At 42.6% G+C, this 17,741-nt stretch overlaps 1 protein-coding gene across 3 annotated transcripts in view; it reads left to right on the forward strand.

The window, feature by feature from the left end:
• LOC144678751 (adenylate cyclase type 1-like) overlaps positions 1–17,741 on the forward strand; it is a 429,196-nt gene that overhangs the window by 216,275 nt on the left and 195,180 nt on the right. For all 3 annotated transcript variants that reach the window (XM_078538612.1, XM_078538615.1, XM_078538613.1), the window contains one exon: positions 15,369–15,527. In XM_078538612.1, the coding sequence (XP_078394738.1) occupies positions 15,369–15,527 (159 nt within the window). The remainder of the gene's footprint in view (positions 1–15,368; positions 15,528–17,741) is intronic.

Raw genomic sequence — 17,741 nt, forward strand, 5'->3', positions numbered from 1 at the left:
TTCAACTGCCTGGGCACAAGCTTCCTCCCCACAGATTCCCTGTCCTGAGCTCCCTGCTTGCTTATTTTGCTATCATTCAGCCCTCCTTTCGCCTTCCTCATCCTAATCCTGACCACCTCACACCTCCATAAGTTTTCTTCAATCACTGCTTCTGCCGGGCCTCATAGACTGGACCTTTGCTTCTCTTCCGATTGAGCTGCTATATATTAATTTTCATTGAATTAATAAATCTTGCTGCAATTCAGACAGTGTTTTAAACCTCCTGGCTTTAAATAAGCACACTCACATTGGAAGATTTATTCTGGACTAAGGGTAATTGAATAGTGGAACACGACCTCCTAGAAGTTCCCCCCCAAGTCACACATCAGCCTGACTTGGAAATATATCACCGTTCCTTCATTGTCGCTGGGTCAAAACCCTGGAAACTCCCTCCCTAACAGCACTGTGGGTGTACCTGCGCCACATGGACTGCAGCGGCTCAAGAAGGCAACTCACCACCACCTTCTCAAGGGCAATTAGGCATGGGCAATAAATGCTGGCCCAGTCAGCGATGCCCACATTCCGTGAATGAATATCTAAAAAAAAAAATTAGCATGAATTGAAGATTGGTTAATGGACTGAAAACAGAATAGGAAAAATGGGGCTTTTTCAGGTCGGCAAGTTGTAACCAATGGGGGATCTCAAAGATTAGTACTTGGGACTCAGTGATTTATAGTCTATATTAATGACTTAGATGAGTGGATTGAGTATAAGATATCCAAGTTTGCTGATGATTCAAATTTAGGTGGGAAAGTAACTGGTGTGGAGGACACAAAGTAGCTACAGAGAGATACAGGCAGATGGCCAAAGTTATCCACGTTGGTAGGAAAAATTAAAAAAAACAGGACATGTTTTTGAATGGTGTAAGACTTGAAAATGTGTGCATTCAGAGGGACCTGGGTGTCTTTGTACATGAATTACAGAGAGTTAACAAGCAGGTACAGCAAAAAATTAGGAAAACAAATGGTATGTTGCTGTTGTTACAAAGGAATTACAGTAGGTTACGGACAGGAGGAGAGTCAGATCAAACACATTGGGCAGAATTTTCCCCCCGTCGGGGGGTGGGAGAAGTTGATGAACGGGCGCGCTTCCGATCGGTAACCCCGATTGGAGGCATGACACCATTTTACGTGGGCGGACCAATTAAGGCCCGCCCAGCGTGACGTCCGCTGGGAAGCGCTATGCGCTTACTGTGCGGGCAGGGGGAATCCCAGAATCAAGAGTGCGCTCTTTCACGCATGCGCACGAAAGAGCGCACTCATCTCCCTGAGGCTAAGTGCAGCCTCAGAGATCAGAGAGACCGCCTCTACTTTTAAAAATACTAAACATACATAAGAAAAAAAAAATTCCCTTACATGTCCCCTCATGTGTTCATAATTTCCAAGAAAACTTTATTAAAATTTTTAAAACCCTACATGAAACCTCATCCTACCTGTGGATGAGGTTTCATGTTTTTTCTAGTTGCTGCCGGGGCTCCTGGCCTGCCCACTGACCTTAAGGTTGGACGGGCAGGTCCACTAATTACTTCAATTGATCTGTCAATGGCATCAATTGGCCGTTGACAAATTGGCAGGAGCGCAGCTGATTTTGCTGCGCCCCCGCCTTCCTGAAAATTTAAATGGGGCGCGGTGAAGTCGGGAGTTCCGCCCAACATCACCGCGCGTCATTTTACGCGTTGGTGAGTGGGCCCCGCCCCCACTCGCTGACGGTTAAATCCTGCCCTTTAAGTTTTCCTCTCACCATCTGTGCGTAAACAGAAAGATGTTTTAATTTGTTTTGCTATATAAGCTGTGGAATATTTCCCAATCCCTCGATTTTTGTGTGATCTAATTCCCACTAATAACTCCACAGCAAACTCAGGTAGAATAAGCACAAAAAGTTCAGTTTATTGAACACATTCAAAAACCGTGTAAGGAGGGTTCACAATGTCCTCCTATTCAGACACAGGCCAGGATTTTGCCCTCGTCAGGCGGGCTTGATGGGGCGAGTGGGAGCGGTTGGGAAGCTGACCCCCGCCCGCGACCACGATTTCACGCTGGCAGGCCAATTAAGGCCCGCCCAGCCTGAACCGTGTGCTGCAGCGTTCAGTGCTGCCTGTGTTGGGGGTGGAGGGGAAGGGAGGATGGTGAGCGGGGAACTTTGTGCACACAGCTGCCCCAGGGAGATGAAGATTTATGAAAATAAAAAATAAGGAATTTTAAAATGTTAAAAAACATGTTGCCTCTTGTGACTGTCACATGAGCAGGGTCATGTTATTAATGAAAGATTAACATTTTAAATTTATTTTTAATTGTTGTTGGAGACCTCATCACGCCAATGGCTGAGGTTTCCTAAAAAAAATGAAAAGGCCGCTTGGCCTTTTCGCTTGCTTGCCAACCCTAAGGTTGGACGGGCAATGAAAAATTACATTTAATTGGTAACTTAATGGCCTTAATAGGTCTGTTAATTGTTGGGTGGATGCGCTGCCGACTCCCGCCAACCGAAATATTGCACAATGACATCTGGACGCTCACCCGACGTCATCGCGCAACATTTTACACTCACTCAGGTCGGGCGCGCGTCCACCTGACGAGCGAAAAATTCTGGCCATACAGTAAAGAGAGGGATAGAGAAAAAAAAGTTTTACAGTATGGAGGCTACAGAGAAAATAAACATTGGTCCACATGAGGTGCAGAGCCCAGAATCAAAGTGCCATGAGGAGTTCCTTCACGAAGGGTGGTGAGCTGAAACCAGGTGGTGTAAAATTTGCATTTCCGGCAGTGTTGAGTTCAGAAGGTGAAATAAGCAGGCAGAGATAAACCAGTTTTCTAGGCACTAGTACAGAACTTTCAGCAGAGGCAGGGCAGATGGGGCCAGTTGTCCAGCCTGGCTAGAGCTCCTTCTAGTCAGATATTAAAATAGCAGACTGGCTTGCAGCCCAATAGGCAATATTATTATATTCAACAAGCCAGAGACTTAGGTCATGTGATCTTACTTCTCCACAAGGCCTTCGACAAAGAATGTTTATCCAGTGTCTGGAAATTGGCTTTGAGTTCCAGGCTGATAACGTCTCAGCCATTATGGGTTGAAAGAGGAACTATTTGTTGAGAGTCTAGTGTTTGGGAAGTCATTGTCTCAATCAACTCTTTAACCCTGCTGGCAGGCCTGGTTTCTGAACTGTAAATTGCTTTTGTTTAGCTCCCTTTGAAGTTGGACTGTGCAACCCCCAGGTGGTCTGTTAGTAACTCCTCAGAAATAATGAGGTCAGACATTTCCAAAACTGCAACGTGGCTTCTTTTGTTCTGGTGGCTCACAGGCAGAGCATCAGTCATCTTAATGGTCTTTGTTCAGCCAAAAGGTCCAGTTTAAAATTAAGAAATAGCAATGAGGAGATTTTTTAATAAAAATCTACAGTGTTAGGTTCTATTCCATCACAAGTATAAGAGTAAACAATACAATTATATGGGGCATTGGTGAGGTCATTCCTTGAGTACTTTGTGCTGTTTTCATCTCCTAACCTAAGGAAGGACATATTTTCCCTAGATGTAACACAGAGAAGGTTCACTAGAAGGATGAGGGGATTGTCCTATGAGGAGAGAATGAGTAGACTAGGCCTCTAATCCCTGGTGTTTAAAAGAATGAGAGGTCGCCTAATTGAAACATGATGAGCAGAATTTTCCATTCCAGGACTAAGTCCAGTGGTAGGTATGAAATAGGGAGAGTTTCTCACGACAGAGGCCGGTGGGCCTCAATGTACCCCCGCACCCTCCATTGAAGGAGAAGATTCACCTCCTGGAAGGTCCTGAAGTTAAAAGATCCACATGATTGATGTTCCACCCACCCACTGCTGCACGTGGTGTTCCAGAGTCCATGGTCGCTGAAGGACTCCACCTTCCCTTCCAATCTCTCCAAGTTGCCCCAGGCCTCCTTGCAGATAAGTCTGACATGTGCACGCCACATTGGTCTGAACATTTTCTGGACCAGCATGATATCCCTCTGGCAGTGCGGAAAATCAAACAGTGGGGAATTCTGGCCAGGCCGTCATCTGCATCCCATTAACCGGATGCAAAACGGGTTCATGTCAACCTCTGGTGGAAATGGCGACCCACCATGATGGGCTGGAGCGCAAGTTCCCGCCGCCATTTTGCACCAGCAGGAAAAAGATTTTTCAGCTCCTGCGCATTGTTCCCCCTCTGCCTGCCATTAAACCTGCCGTGGGTGGGACTGGAAAATTTTGCCCAATATTTTTAAGGGTCTTCAAAGGATAGATGCTGAGAAAGTGTTTCCCTTGGCTGAGGAATCTAGAACATGGTGTCAGTGTATTACAATAAGGGGTCAGCAATTTACGGCTTCGAGGAGGAGAAATTTCTTCACTCAAAGGGCTGTGAATATTTAGAATTCTCTATTCCATAAAACTGTGGGCACCTATTGTATATTCAAGATGGAGTTTGATCGATTTTTGGATACAAAGGAAATTAAGGGATATGAGGACAGTGTGGGAAGATAGAGTTGAGGTAAATGATCAGGCATAATCTTGTTGAATAATGGAGCAGGCTTGAAGGGCTGATTTGATCTTGGTCAAGACCTGTACCCTTTTTAAAAAACAATAAACCCAAAATCCCAATTATTAACTGAAAGAATTAAGTCCCAAGATTCTTTGGTTTAAAACAAAATAGTATTTACTGCACAAGAGTCAAACAAAGCAAACACCAAATATTTTCCTGGGTAACCTATTAGCTAAAATCCAGAATCAACATAAGCTAAACATGAATTGACAGGCAAACTGTGGTTGATTATAAACTATTCATTACACATTAAATTGAAGATACAACTAAGACAGATCTTTTATGAATTGATCTACTCAGCATATATGTCATCAGTCTCATTCACAAAGATGTTCAAAACTCTGTCTTCCTGACAAAGAATTTTGTTTCTTCTGCTAAGATCCCCAGCCAACAGCAGCACAAGCCAGGCCGAGTTCCACAGGCACAGCCTTCAAAAATGGCACACGCCTGCAGAACCTCCTCAACTCTGCTGTGATGATCTGGATGGTGTAGATCCACCATTGTTACCTTCAAGTAACAGAAGCAGCTGCAGAAACTGTATATTTGCCTATTCAACTCCTGGATCTGGTCTCCATCTTCAGCCTGCCTGAGCTGCACCACCAGGATCTTCACCTGACCTCTGATGGCTCTGTGTCCTTTTATATGGTTTCAACCAGTTTCAGTCTCCCCAGAAGTTTTGGTCTCCAATCTCAGTTTCAGTCTTAGTTTCCTTAGAAACGGGGAGGGTCAGCTTCCTTTCTCAGTTTCTCTTTCCAGTTTCCCTTTTGCATTCGGGCCTGCCTTTAAAATGCAAGCTGTGGAACCAGTCCATGTGGTGTAGTTATACCCAAGCTGATGTTAGGGAGAGACTTTCAGGGTTTTGAACCAATGGCGATGAAGGAAGAGTGACGTATTTCCCGGATCATGTGTTACTTTGGGAGGAATTTGTGGTGTTCTCATGTGCCTTCTGCCCTTGTTCTTCAAAGCGGTGACAGTCCCTGGGCTTGGAAGGTGCTATCAAAGAAGAATTTGGCAGATACATAGTAGATGAAATTTAACTCTGAAAGAGTGAGGAGAGGCAATTTTAAAGGGCGTGCAGAAACAGAGACCTAGGGCTATGCAGTCACAAATATTTCAAGGTTCCAGGATCAGTAGATTAAGGCTGTTTAAAAGCATACATGACCTGTGGCTTTGTAACTGGAGGCCACTGGTTTGGCCTCAGCTGGAGTACTGTGTCCAAATTAGGGCACCACAGCTCCATATGATGTAAAAGCCTTATAGAGGGTGCAAAGGAGATTTACTAGAATGGTGCAAGAGACGAGACACTTCAGTTACATGAAGAGATTAGCGAAGCTGGTTTTGTTCTCTTTAGAGCAGAGATGATTACAGGGAGATTTAATAGAGGTGTTAAGGAGGGTTTGGTGAAGTAAATAGAGAGAAATTATTTGCATTGAAAAGAGGGTTAGTAGCCAGAGGACACAGATTTAAGATGATTGGCAAAAACATCATAGGAGAGATGAGGAAAATATTATTTTTAACCAATGAACTGTTATGATGTCAAATGCCTTGCCTGAAACAGTGGTGGAAGCAGTTTCAATCATAAGTTTTGAAAAGGAGTTACAGTTGAAGGGGAATAAAATTGCAGGGCGATGGGGAAAGAACAGGGGAGTGGGACCAATTAGACAGTCCTTTCAAAGAACTTGCACATGCAAAATGGTCCAGATGGCCTCCTGGAATGTATGATTCTGTGAGAAGAATGGGGGAGAGAGCAGGAAAACTGCATTAGAGTAGCACCAGCCCATGCATGGTAGGCCTGACTCTGTGCTGTAATTTCTATAATTCTAGATACATAATGAATGACATTTTGACCAATCACTCCAAACGTATCTTGGCCTAGTACTGAACCAAAAGCTGAAAGTTGACTAAAACATGCTCTAAAAAATTTAGTGTGCAATGCCAGAATACTGAAATGTAACCATTGTGCCTGGAAGCAGCTTATTGGACTCTGAATGTATTGTAGCAGTATGGCTATCGCTTCAGTTTGGCTTCATAAATAGATGTTGAAACGTGTTTAGTAAACTACTTGGGCATTAGTTTAAAAGCAGAAAATGTGTCATGATCTAAAGGTGAAGGACTAATTGTTTTAGCCGCAAACATTCCATTAACTGATGTTGAATTTTTCTTCTTATGTGACACACTGGTCGTGACCATAGTTAACGTAAAAATATTGTTTGAAAAGTACCAATTTTCTTCCTGCATCAATTTGCTGGTGCTAGTCTTGTTGATGACTAACCACAGTGAATACATTGAAAAAAATAATATTATGTCACATCAGTACACATGACAGGCAATTTATGAAGTTAAAGTGGGTTCTGTTAAATAATGGAAAGTGAAAGGAATGAAATAACAGAGAAAAATACTTGTATGAGAAAATGTGCAGAACTATCATCATGGCAAAAGGACTAATGCAATTTTATGATCGCTATTGTTTTATATTGTTGGTTTTTTTCAAAGAGCCAGAATACTGCTGAAACTGTACCATTCCAACTCTCTGCTTTTCCCCCTTCTGCCTCACTCCAGACAGTGCCCTAACAAATGAAGGATTCTTAACTGGACAGGAAAAATAAATCTTCCCATTCAAGTGTGCTGGTAAACTTTGGAGTTTTAGTAGCTCTTATGCCATATGTCTTTCTAATCTGCACCTAAAGTCTTTGGGCTTTTAGGTATGTGTTGTATGTCTCTATGGAAAGAAAGTGTGCACTCTGTTTCAAGCAAGCAAAAACTCAAATGGATTTCTTGGAAGATTGGCACACATAAACTCGACTTAAGTGGATTTCTCAGAAGTTTGGCTTTCTAACCATCAGCGTGATGGTGGATTTCGAAGTGACTCAGATATCTGGCTGATCAAAACAAGTTGTTACCATCCATAGAACATTGTTTATTATTGATTTACTAAAACCTACATAAAGAAAAGAACAAAGATTGTATAACAAAATAACTGATTAGTTGAGTACAGTTTACGCATTTGTATTATCATCTAAAATAGATATTCCTCGTGTCCTTGAAAATTTTAAGTTCAAAAACATGATCATCTTGTTTATCTGTAGGTTGTTCCCATTGAAATTACTGTCTGAAATGTGCCTAATGGTGTGCACTGTTGATGATCATTACTACACACAGTTTTAAACTTTCTACCAAATGTTACAAGTAGACAAATGTGAATTGTTATTAGACAAGAATATCCATTACTCCCACTCAGAATGGAAAATGCTTGTAGACTTTTGTCTGTGTTCTTTAAAATATGGATGCTTCTACTGACAATGGCTGTGTTGATAGTAGTTTCCAATCCAAACTCTGACACGCTGGCGTTAATATCCAGATTTTAACACTCTGAATCAAAACTCTCATCCTTCAGAAAGGTCATTGACCTCAAACTATAATTCTATTTCTCACCAGAGTTGCTGCCTTACCTGCTGAGTATTTCCAGCATTTTCTGTTTTTATTTCAGGTTTCCAGTATGCACAATATTTTGCTTTTGTATCAATGTAATGGATGTTCTATTGCAGACCCTGGGTATTATCTGGAATATGTACATCTAGGGGCAGATTTATTAATGGATATCCCTGATGGCACTCTGATTTTTTTTCTTGCATATTTTTCCATTAGACACATTTATTAGTTGGAGAATATACATCGAGCTCACACTACAAAAAACACTTTATGCAGAGCTAAGCAAATCTAAATAGAGAAAAAGAATAATAGTATTATCTTTTTGATGTGGTTTCCCATGTGTGTATGTGTGTGTGTATGTGCATGCGCATGTGCGTGCGCGTGTGTGTGTGTGAACATGCTGTCATTAGAATAATACGAAAGGAAGTATCCTGAATGATGTGCCAGACTGCGAGTCTCAGAGAAGGTCTGTCAATGCACCTGTCAAGTTATTTAAGTTAGTCTGTGAGCTAGGGATGAGCGAGAAACACTGGGTTGCATTGAATTTAGGCCCTTCATTCAGACCATTATCTGTACCTGTTCTTTTAAATACAGAAAGGTAGCATTGCACTTTGTCTTTTTGTATATACCATCTAAAGTTTATTTTAGCCATCGGTAGTTCTGTAGTAATCTTGCCAAGGTGCCTGAAGGGGTCTTCTTGTAGATTTACATTATTTTTGCATTATTCTGGCATTTTACCTCAGCCCTATTTATTATAATAGATTTTAGAACATTACAGTACAGGGGAGTGCTGCATACAGTGAATGAAAGTTTAAGTTTACATTTAAAAATGAGATTCCTTAATATACAATGGCCAGGGTTTTACGGCCCCACTGCGGCATGTCTCTGCCCCCCAACCTGAGCCATTTAAATCTCCATTCAGTTTGAGGGGGGGCTGTAATATTCCACCTGGTGGGTTGGGCCATAAAATCCTGGCCAATGTCTTTGGACATTAGGACATTGTGCTAACATCAATATGATCTCACTATTTTGGTGAAACTAAATTTGGATCTTGTTAATTACATTATATAAAGAGAGTATAGTTAAAGACAATGATTTTACCAACATGGGCAAGTTCTTCCTTGAACTGAGGCCTAAACAATCCCCATCCACCACCCCTCTCCTCCGTCTGGCTGAACTTGTTCTCTCACTAAACAATTTCTCCTTAAACTTGTCTCACTTCCTCCAAATAAAAGGTATGGCTATGGGTAACCGCTTGGGCCCCAGTTATCCCTGTCTCTTTATGGGGTATGTGGAACATTCCTTATTCCAGTCCTAGTCAGGCCCCCTCCCACAACTCTTCGTACATCGGTGACTGTTTCGGTGCTGCTTCATGCTTTCGTCAGGACCTGGAAAAATTTATCAATTTTGCTTCCAATTTCCTTTCACACGGCCCATCTCTGACACTTCCCTTCCCTTCCTTGACCTCTCTGTCTCAATTTCTGGTGATAGACTGTCCACCAATATTCATTACAAGCCTACCAACTCCCACAGCTACCTTGACTACAGCTCCTCCCACCCTGCTTCCTGTAAGGACTCCATCCCATTCTCTCAGTTCCTTCGCCTCCGTCGCATCTGTTCCGATGATGGCACTTTCCAAAACAGTGCTTCTGACATGTCTTCCTTCTTCCTTAACCGAGGTTTCCCACTCACGGTGGTTGACAGGGCCCTCAACCGTGTCCGACCCATCTCCCACGCCTCTGCCCTCACACCTTCCTCCCCCTCCCAGAACTATGATAGTGTCCCCCTTGCCCTCACTTTTCATCCCACCAGCCTCCGCATTCAAAGGATCATCCTCCGCCATTTCTAGCAACTCCAGCATGATGCCACCATCAAACACATCTTCCCTTCACCCCCCTGTTGACATTCCATAGGGACCGTTCCCTCTGGGACGCCCTCTTGACTCTTCCAACACCTCAGCCCCCTCCCACGGCATCTTCTAATGCAATCGAAGAAGGTGCAACATCTGCCCCTTTACTTCCTTGCTCCTCACCATCCAAGGGTCCAAACACTCCTTTTAAGTCAAGTAGCGCTTCAATTGCACCTCCTTCAATTTGGTCTACTTCATTTGCTGCTCCCAATGAGGTCTCCTCTACATTGGAGAGACCAAACGCAGACTGGGTGACCGTTTTGTGGAACATCTTCAGTCTGCCTGCAATCATGACCCAGACCTCCCTGTCGCTTGCCATTTCAACACACCATCCTGCCCCTGTGCCAACATGTCCATCCTTGGCCTGCTGTATTGTTCCAGTGAAGCTCAACGCAAACTGGAGGAACAGCACCTCATCTTCCGATTAGGCACTTTACGGCCTTCCAGATTTAACACTGAGTTCAACAACTTCAGACCATGAGCTCTCTCCTCCATCCCCATCCCTCTTTTTGATCCCCCCCTTTTTTCCTATTCATTTCTATGTTTTAATTTTTATTTATTTATTTTACCCCCACTTATTTTCATTATTATTATTTTTAAAATTTATTTCCATTTTATTCATTGTTTTATCCCCAACTTTTACCCTTTTCGATCTTTTTTCCCACCACCGTCCCCTCACCCCACCCCACACCCACTAGGATCATCTGTCACTTTTCAGAGTGCTTACCCTGGTCCAGCCATTATCACATTCTGCTTTCCGCTCTTAATGTCACCACTTAGCACCCCCTTTATTCAGCACCACTACTATTAACAGCCCTTTGACCTTTTGTTTATGACATCTTTCGCAATCTCTTCTTTGCCTCCTCCTATCACTGGCCTTCTATCCAGCTTCATCTGTCCCACCCCCGTTAAACAGTATATATTTAATCACATTTCTACTTCCCTTTAGCTCTGAAGAATTTATATGGACTCGAAACGTTAACTCTGCCTTTTTCTTCACAGATGCTGTCAGACCTGCTGAGTTTTTCCAGCATTTTTTGTTTTTGTTTCAGATTTCCAGCATCTGCAGTATTTTGCCTTTATATTATGAGAAAGTTATGATTGTTTTGTAAAAGACTTTACCTCTAAACACGGAGTTAAGTATGTGCCCAGCTTTCATATTACTGATATTGCTCTCCCTTACAGTCAAATTTCATAAAGAAAAATGAATGAAACTACCAAACACAATAAAATACAAAAAAGGAAATAATTGAGTGAATCTTGCTGGATAAATAGTGTTGTGTTAATGATGCTATTGATCTAGAAAATTGTCCAGTAAATTCAGGAATTAAGAGATACTTGTGAGTTGCTAATCTCCAGAACTTGCTGGGCAATTTATGCTGCTTCACTCTTTGCCTTAGCCTCCCTTTTATTTGATGGATTTGCACATTAATTGCCCATTAAACTTGGAGCAGAAAGTTAGGGCAGGAACAAGGCAGTGAAAGTACCTTCTAAATGATGTGATAACTGTTAATGCATTGCCAATCAACCTCTCGGCCTAAAAAATAATATTTTAAAATATTACATTTCAGTTCTGCATGTGGTAAATTATTGCTAGGGAATTTTACATTTTTAAAATGTTCTTTCTTTTTGATTCTGCATCTATTTTCTCACTATTCAAATCCAGTCTCTCTTTTCCTGTCTTTATTTTCTTTCTATACCTGATTTGACATTAAATTTGTCCACTCTAATTCATCTTCCTCTGTCATTCCTTTGGTTTCTTTCTTAATCCTTGAATCTGAAAGGTTTGGGAAATAGATGGTTGGTCCCATTCTTCACTAAGGTGCCGGATGACCCGTTGCCCTCACCATTATCAACTCACATTCCCAACATGTTATGGTGCAAAATGTCTGAAATGAAGGATGCAAAAGAAAATTGAACTAACAACACAGCCTCAAGATGCCTCATTCCAGCATGATCTGACCCAGTGAAAACAGTAGGCTCTGGGCTGGATTTTCCCATTGGAGGCACATAACTGGAGGTGGATCGGTTTTTGTGTCGGGAACCGGCCTCCAGTAGAAGCCTGACTGAGGTTCAGGTTTTTCTTTGGGTGAGCCCTTGGTTGGATTGGAGATGGCTTTCTGTTTAATTGTAGGGACAGGAATGGAGATAGGCTTCAGACACTGATGGCAGCCATTGTTGAGGCTGCTGCTTGTCCTAAGGAAATTGTGCCAATGCCTGACATTGCACCACATGGACCCAAGATTACGCAGAAGAGCCGAAGGCCTGACACCCATGAGAGAGAGGGGGGAGGTCCCTTTCCCAGAGGCTAGCAAGAAGAGGCTACCTCGTCATGGAACCAGGGGCACCTAATGTTTCAACGTCATCTCCCTATGGATGAGGGTATTGCTGGGCAAAGCTTGTTCATATCAGGTGCTGATCTAGTGCTATCTGAGCCTGTGATGCCCCATCAATTGTGACCCTGATGTGCTGTCTAACATTGAAGAGGACATCAGTCACTTGGGTGATTCACCAGTGTGCAGCCATCTATGAGATGCTGCAGAGGTCTGCAGCTGACGATGGCACAGAGATCTCTTAATGAGCCCAAAGCAACCACAATATTGCATTAATTGGAGCAGCTCTGTTCTGAGGCCCAGTCCCTCCCCTGCCATCGGAAAAAAATGGCAGAGGGCAGAAACGCTGGCGGGATTTCTGGCTGTTCTATGCTGTGGCCATTTGTTTCTGAGCCCTACTCAGTTTCCATCCAATCAGAAGCGGGAGTATCCAGTATCCTGTCTTTCCTTCACAAGGATGTAACAGTAACTCAACAGTACTCGTACAGACCTCAGTATTCTAACAGCAGTGCTCCATCTAAGAAGAATAGTTGTACTTGCCTGCTTTCAGGAAAGGTGGTGAGTTGTACTGAACAAAACCTAGCGTAAAGCAGAATATAGGACTAGATTTTCACCGAGTCGGGAGGCGTCTAGAACTCTTTAAAAATGGCGGGTGGGTCCCGATTCCGGGGTTCCTGACCCCATTCTTGGGGTTTCTGATTTTCAGAAGTGCCTTTCAAGGGCACGGGCTAGTTTGGGTCGCGAGCTCACACCCTGCTCTGATGACCTGGTTGGCTATGTTGCTGGTGTAGGCATATTCTAGTCCTTCACAATTTTTAGAGAGTTGGGCCAGCTTTTCAAAGAGTCATGTTTCATGGCATTGCGAGTTGTCGTGAACCATAGCCTGCATGAGGGAACCTTTTGAAAGGTAAGTTTCATGCCCCCCTCCCACCCAACTCTATGCCAAGGTATGCCTTCCACTCAACCCTTATTTCCCTCATGGTCCCAATGCCAAGCTATGGCACCTACATCCTATTCACCCAAGATACATTGGAGAGAACCAGTGAACCCTATAGTTACAGAAGGATATATAAAAAATATATTTTTAAAAAGTCATTCATTTTTAACTTTCCACATTCTTTAGAAAAATCCTAAGATAAAAGCAAAATACAATGAATGCTGGAAATCTGAAATAAAAACAGAAAATGGTGGAAAAAACTCAACAGGTCTGACAGCATCTGTAGCGAGAGAAGCAGACTTAATGTTTTGGGTCTGTCTGACCTGTATGGCTCTGAAGAAGGGCCATACAGACTCAAAATGTTAACTCTATTTCTCTCTCCATGGATGCTGTCAGACCTGCTGGGCTTTTCCAGCATTTTCTGTTTTTATCTTTAAAAACCCTCCTTATTATAACCCAATAAATGTGTCAATCATCCAGACCCTATAAAGTATCAATAACAGAAAGTGCAAGAACTTGAAACCTATTTTTCTTGCATAAATAAACATTATGCAATTGACAACATAGATCAGAGTCAGAGCTGTCAATCAAGCACTGTTTTCCATGGGGCTTAGGTGTTTTAGTACTCTAATGGATGTCTGAGCTCTTAGCCAAGCCTCACTATATATTTTTGACCTAGAGCCTAGAAATCCATTAGCCTGTTGCAACACCTGAGCCCCAGGGAATACAATTCTTGATTGATAGCTCTAGCTCTCTGATCTCTACTGTCAATTTCACAATGTTTATTTACACAAGAAAAAGAGGTTTCAAGTGCTTACAGTTCCTGTTATTGATACCTTAAATGTCTAGATGATTGTCACTTTTATCGGGCTGTAGAAAATAGGAGTTTATTGTAAGAATTACTTTCTTAAAAGCTGTATTTACACATCCTACTGTCACTATAGCATTCATTGCATTGTTTAGAAGTATAGTGGGTGAGTGGGCACGGACATGCCATAGCTTGGCATGGGGTCATGAGCCATAGGGGCTGTTTGAGGCACATCTTGGCATGAGGGGCCATAGAGAGTGGGTGGGGGCATGAGATGGCATGGATGGAGTTGGGAATTGTGTGGGAGGGGGAATGAGGTGGTGTTTTTTTTTAATTCATCCACGGGACATGGGCTTCACTGGCTGGGCCAGCATTTACTGCCCATCCCTAGTTGCCCTTGAGAAGGTGGTAGTGAGCTGCCTTCTTGAACCACTGCAGTGGTAATGGGTGAGGGGTGGAGTGAGGTGGGGTTAGGTTTGGAGGGCCTTCTGTTTTTATGATGACTGAGACAAAGCCCAATAGCACCGAGGCAGGCATTTTAAACAGCCTGTCTCTGCACAGCTCTGAAGAAGAGTCATACAGACTCAACACATTAACTCTGTTTCTCTCCCCACAGATGCTGTCAGACCTGCTGAGCTTTTCCAGCATTTTCTGTTTTCATTCCATCTCCACACCCAACGGGTTGGCTGGCATGACTGCAGCCTGCCCCACTCCCCCTGCCTCTGCCCCCGCCCCTCCCACAATGAAAATGTTGTCCTTACAGACACTTTCTCCCAAGGCAGGCAGGCTGGTCCGGGAATTTTCACGACTCCTGCTACGCGTCTCGAAGATGAAAATCCAGCCCATAATTTCAAATGATTGTTGATGGGCCTACTTCCAAACCATTTTTAATATGTTCTGTTTGTTTACTTTCTTCATTGCCCACTTATTACTGTACTGCTCTGTCCTGTAAACATAGAAACACAATATGAATCTCGAGTGTCAGAAATACTGTAACTGGCTCTCAGTAGGTAAAAAATGAGCAGTGAACAAACAAAAGAAAATACCTGATGTTCACTTTTCTCAGAAAAAGAACCATACTTCTCCTCTCAGACGTCCAGCCACTCTGTTGGCTCAGAATTGATAGCAAGCTCATCCACCTAAACCAAGAGTCAGAGTACCGCTGACACACGGCCCAAGATTCATACTCTCAATCCTCTAATGGGGAGCAATGAAGATGTTGAGTTACTAACTCAGCTGGCTTATTCATCTCATTTCAATCCAGGAGTTCATCATTCTCTGTCCCATCAATGTAAAAATTGACAGATCTGTAAATAATGTATTGTCACCAAATGATTAATAATCTTCAAATACGATTATACTGTTTCAGGTCTGTAGCTGAAGCCACTGAAGTTGATCTCAACATGCGTGTGGGCCTGCATACCGGGAGAGTGCTGTGTGGGGTCCTTGGTCTCCGCAAGTGGCAGTATGATGTTTGGTCCAATGATGTTACTCTGGCTAATGTAATGGAAGCTGGTGGTCTACCTGGGTAAGTCACATTTTCATTTAAAACTTGTATAGAGAAATTGTAAATCACTACTGGGTGAGTACTAACTGGCAGGTCAATAGCAAGATTACTTGGATAGATATTCAGTGTGGTTCTCGTCAATCTTCTGGAACACTCTCATATTAATTATCAAATATAGCCTGCAATTACTGTAAGGATTTTTATTCAATCTGAAATAAATGAGACAGCTCTGTCATTTGAATCGTGCCTTCCCTGTCTTACCATTTAGCTCTCTTCAGCTTTCTTCCTTATGCTCACTTTTACCATCTTCCCATTTTGTTCACTTTCTTTCCTTCTGATGTTACAAGCAAATGGAAATTTGAATGCAGAGAGCGACTGGAGGGGGAAGGTTTTCTCTAAGCAATTAATTATAAACATGCTTCCAAAGGACTGATTTATGATTTCTCTAAATATTGTGTGAAGAGGAAACATGTTTTTTCCTCTCCACTGTTCAGAGAGTGGCACAGAATACCCCCAGAACCTGGGTGCTGGTCTCAGTATTGTTGGACAGAAGGTAATTAGGTTTCAAAGTGCTTCTTTGAGGGGCACTTTGTTCCACCCTGACTTGGGTTTTTACTACCATCCCTTATAGGGTCAACATTTTAGAATTCCCTACCTAGCCACCTTGTGGGAACACCACACCAGAAGGGCTGTAGTGTATCAACAACAAAGCCAAACAAAACACTTTTTAGAACAGCTGGGAAGGGAAGAAGGTAGCTTTACCAGCAGTGCCCACACCCTGAGAATGTTTTTTTTAAAAAGCAGTATATTTGGGACAGAATTTTATGGTGCTGTGAAGGCAGGCCTATAAAATTCCATTGGTGCTTTTCTTGCCATCTATTGCCCAGCCCTGCAAATTTTTTGGCCAGCGAGAGGAAATCATTGGTGGATGGGAAGCTCAGCATGTTAGCCTGCTTGGGCCTTGAGCAGAAAGAGAGGTGATTGTGCCTCCTTCACGGGCCCCCTTTTCCAATCAAAGACCCATCCTCCGAGTGCTAAGTGGCTGAGGGACAACCTGCTGGATTGTGACAGGTTTCATGGCAACTTTATCTGTGGCAGGGCAGTAAACTCCGCCACCCATGAAATCCTGCTCTTGATGTTTATTAGTAACGTAGGATTAGGAGTAAAAGGAGTGCTGGAAGCACTCAGCAGGTCTGGCAGCATTTGTGCAGAGAGAAACAGAATAATAATGTTCAGAGAGTCATATTACACTAAAAACATTAACTCTGTTTCTCTCTCCACAGATTCTGCCAGACATGCTAAGTATTTCTAACACTTTCTGCTTTGATTTCAGATTCCCCGGATCTGTAGTACTTTAATAGGAATAATATTCAGCTCCTTGCGTCTGTTTTTCCATTCAGCCAGATCATGTTTTGTCTATAAGTCAGCTCTATTTAACCACCTTTGCTTTATATTCCTTGATAATCTTAGATCAAAAATCGATTGATCTTGAAAATTTCCATTTGCAATACATCCTGTGCCTTTTGAGGGAGAGTTCTAGATTCCCAATAGCTTTCTGTGTGAGGAAGGGCTTTCTCATTTCACTCTCTGATATGTCATGCCTGTAATTTTATGATTGTTTCCCTTGTTCTGAGTTGTCTCAAGAGGAAATGTTTTTTTCTATATCAAACTCTGTTATTAATTTAAACACTTCAATTAGATTACCCCTCAACTTTAAATGCAAGGGAATACCATTTATGCATATCTGTAGTGAAGAGATGAGACAGATCCAAGGGCGACCACCATTCTTCAGATCCCGTCAGTCAGAGAACCTTCCCTTTAGCCTTATTCCATCTCCTACATCCCAACCAATTACAGACTTACACTACAAGGTTACCACCTATTCCATATGCTTTTATTTTTGCTAATAATCTATTGTTCGGAGCCTTATTTAATGCCTTCTTGAAGTCCATATAGACAGCATTCATAGACACTGCCCTATCCACCATGTTAAATGACATCCTGAAAAAATTCAATTTGGTTAGGAAGGCATGATCCACCCTTCACAAATCCATGTTGACTCTTTTTCATCAGTTCGTTCTTGTCCAACTGCTCAGTAACTCTGTCCCTGATGATAGATTCCAGTAGCATCATTGCAATTGATGGTACACTGATGGAATTGCAGAATTTTACAGTGCAGAAGGAGGCCATTTGGCCCATCAAGTCTGCACTGGCTCTCTGAAAGAGCATTCTACC

Source organism: Cetorhinus maximus, chromosome 3 (assembly GCF_964194155.1).
Source record: "Cetorhinus maximus chromosome 3, sCetMax3.hap1.1, whole genome shotgun sequence".
In the NCBI taxonomy this organism is placed as follows: domain Eukaryota; kingdom Metazoa; phylum Chordata; class Chondrichthyes; order Lamniformes; family Cetorhinidae; genus Cetorhinus; species Cetorhinus maximus.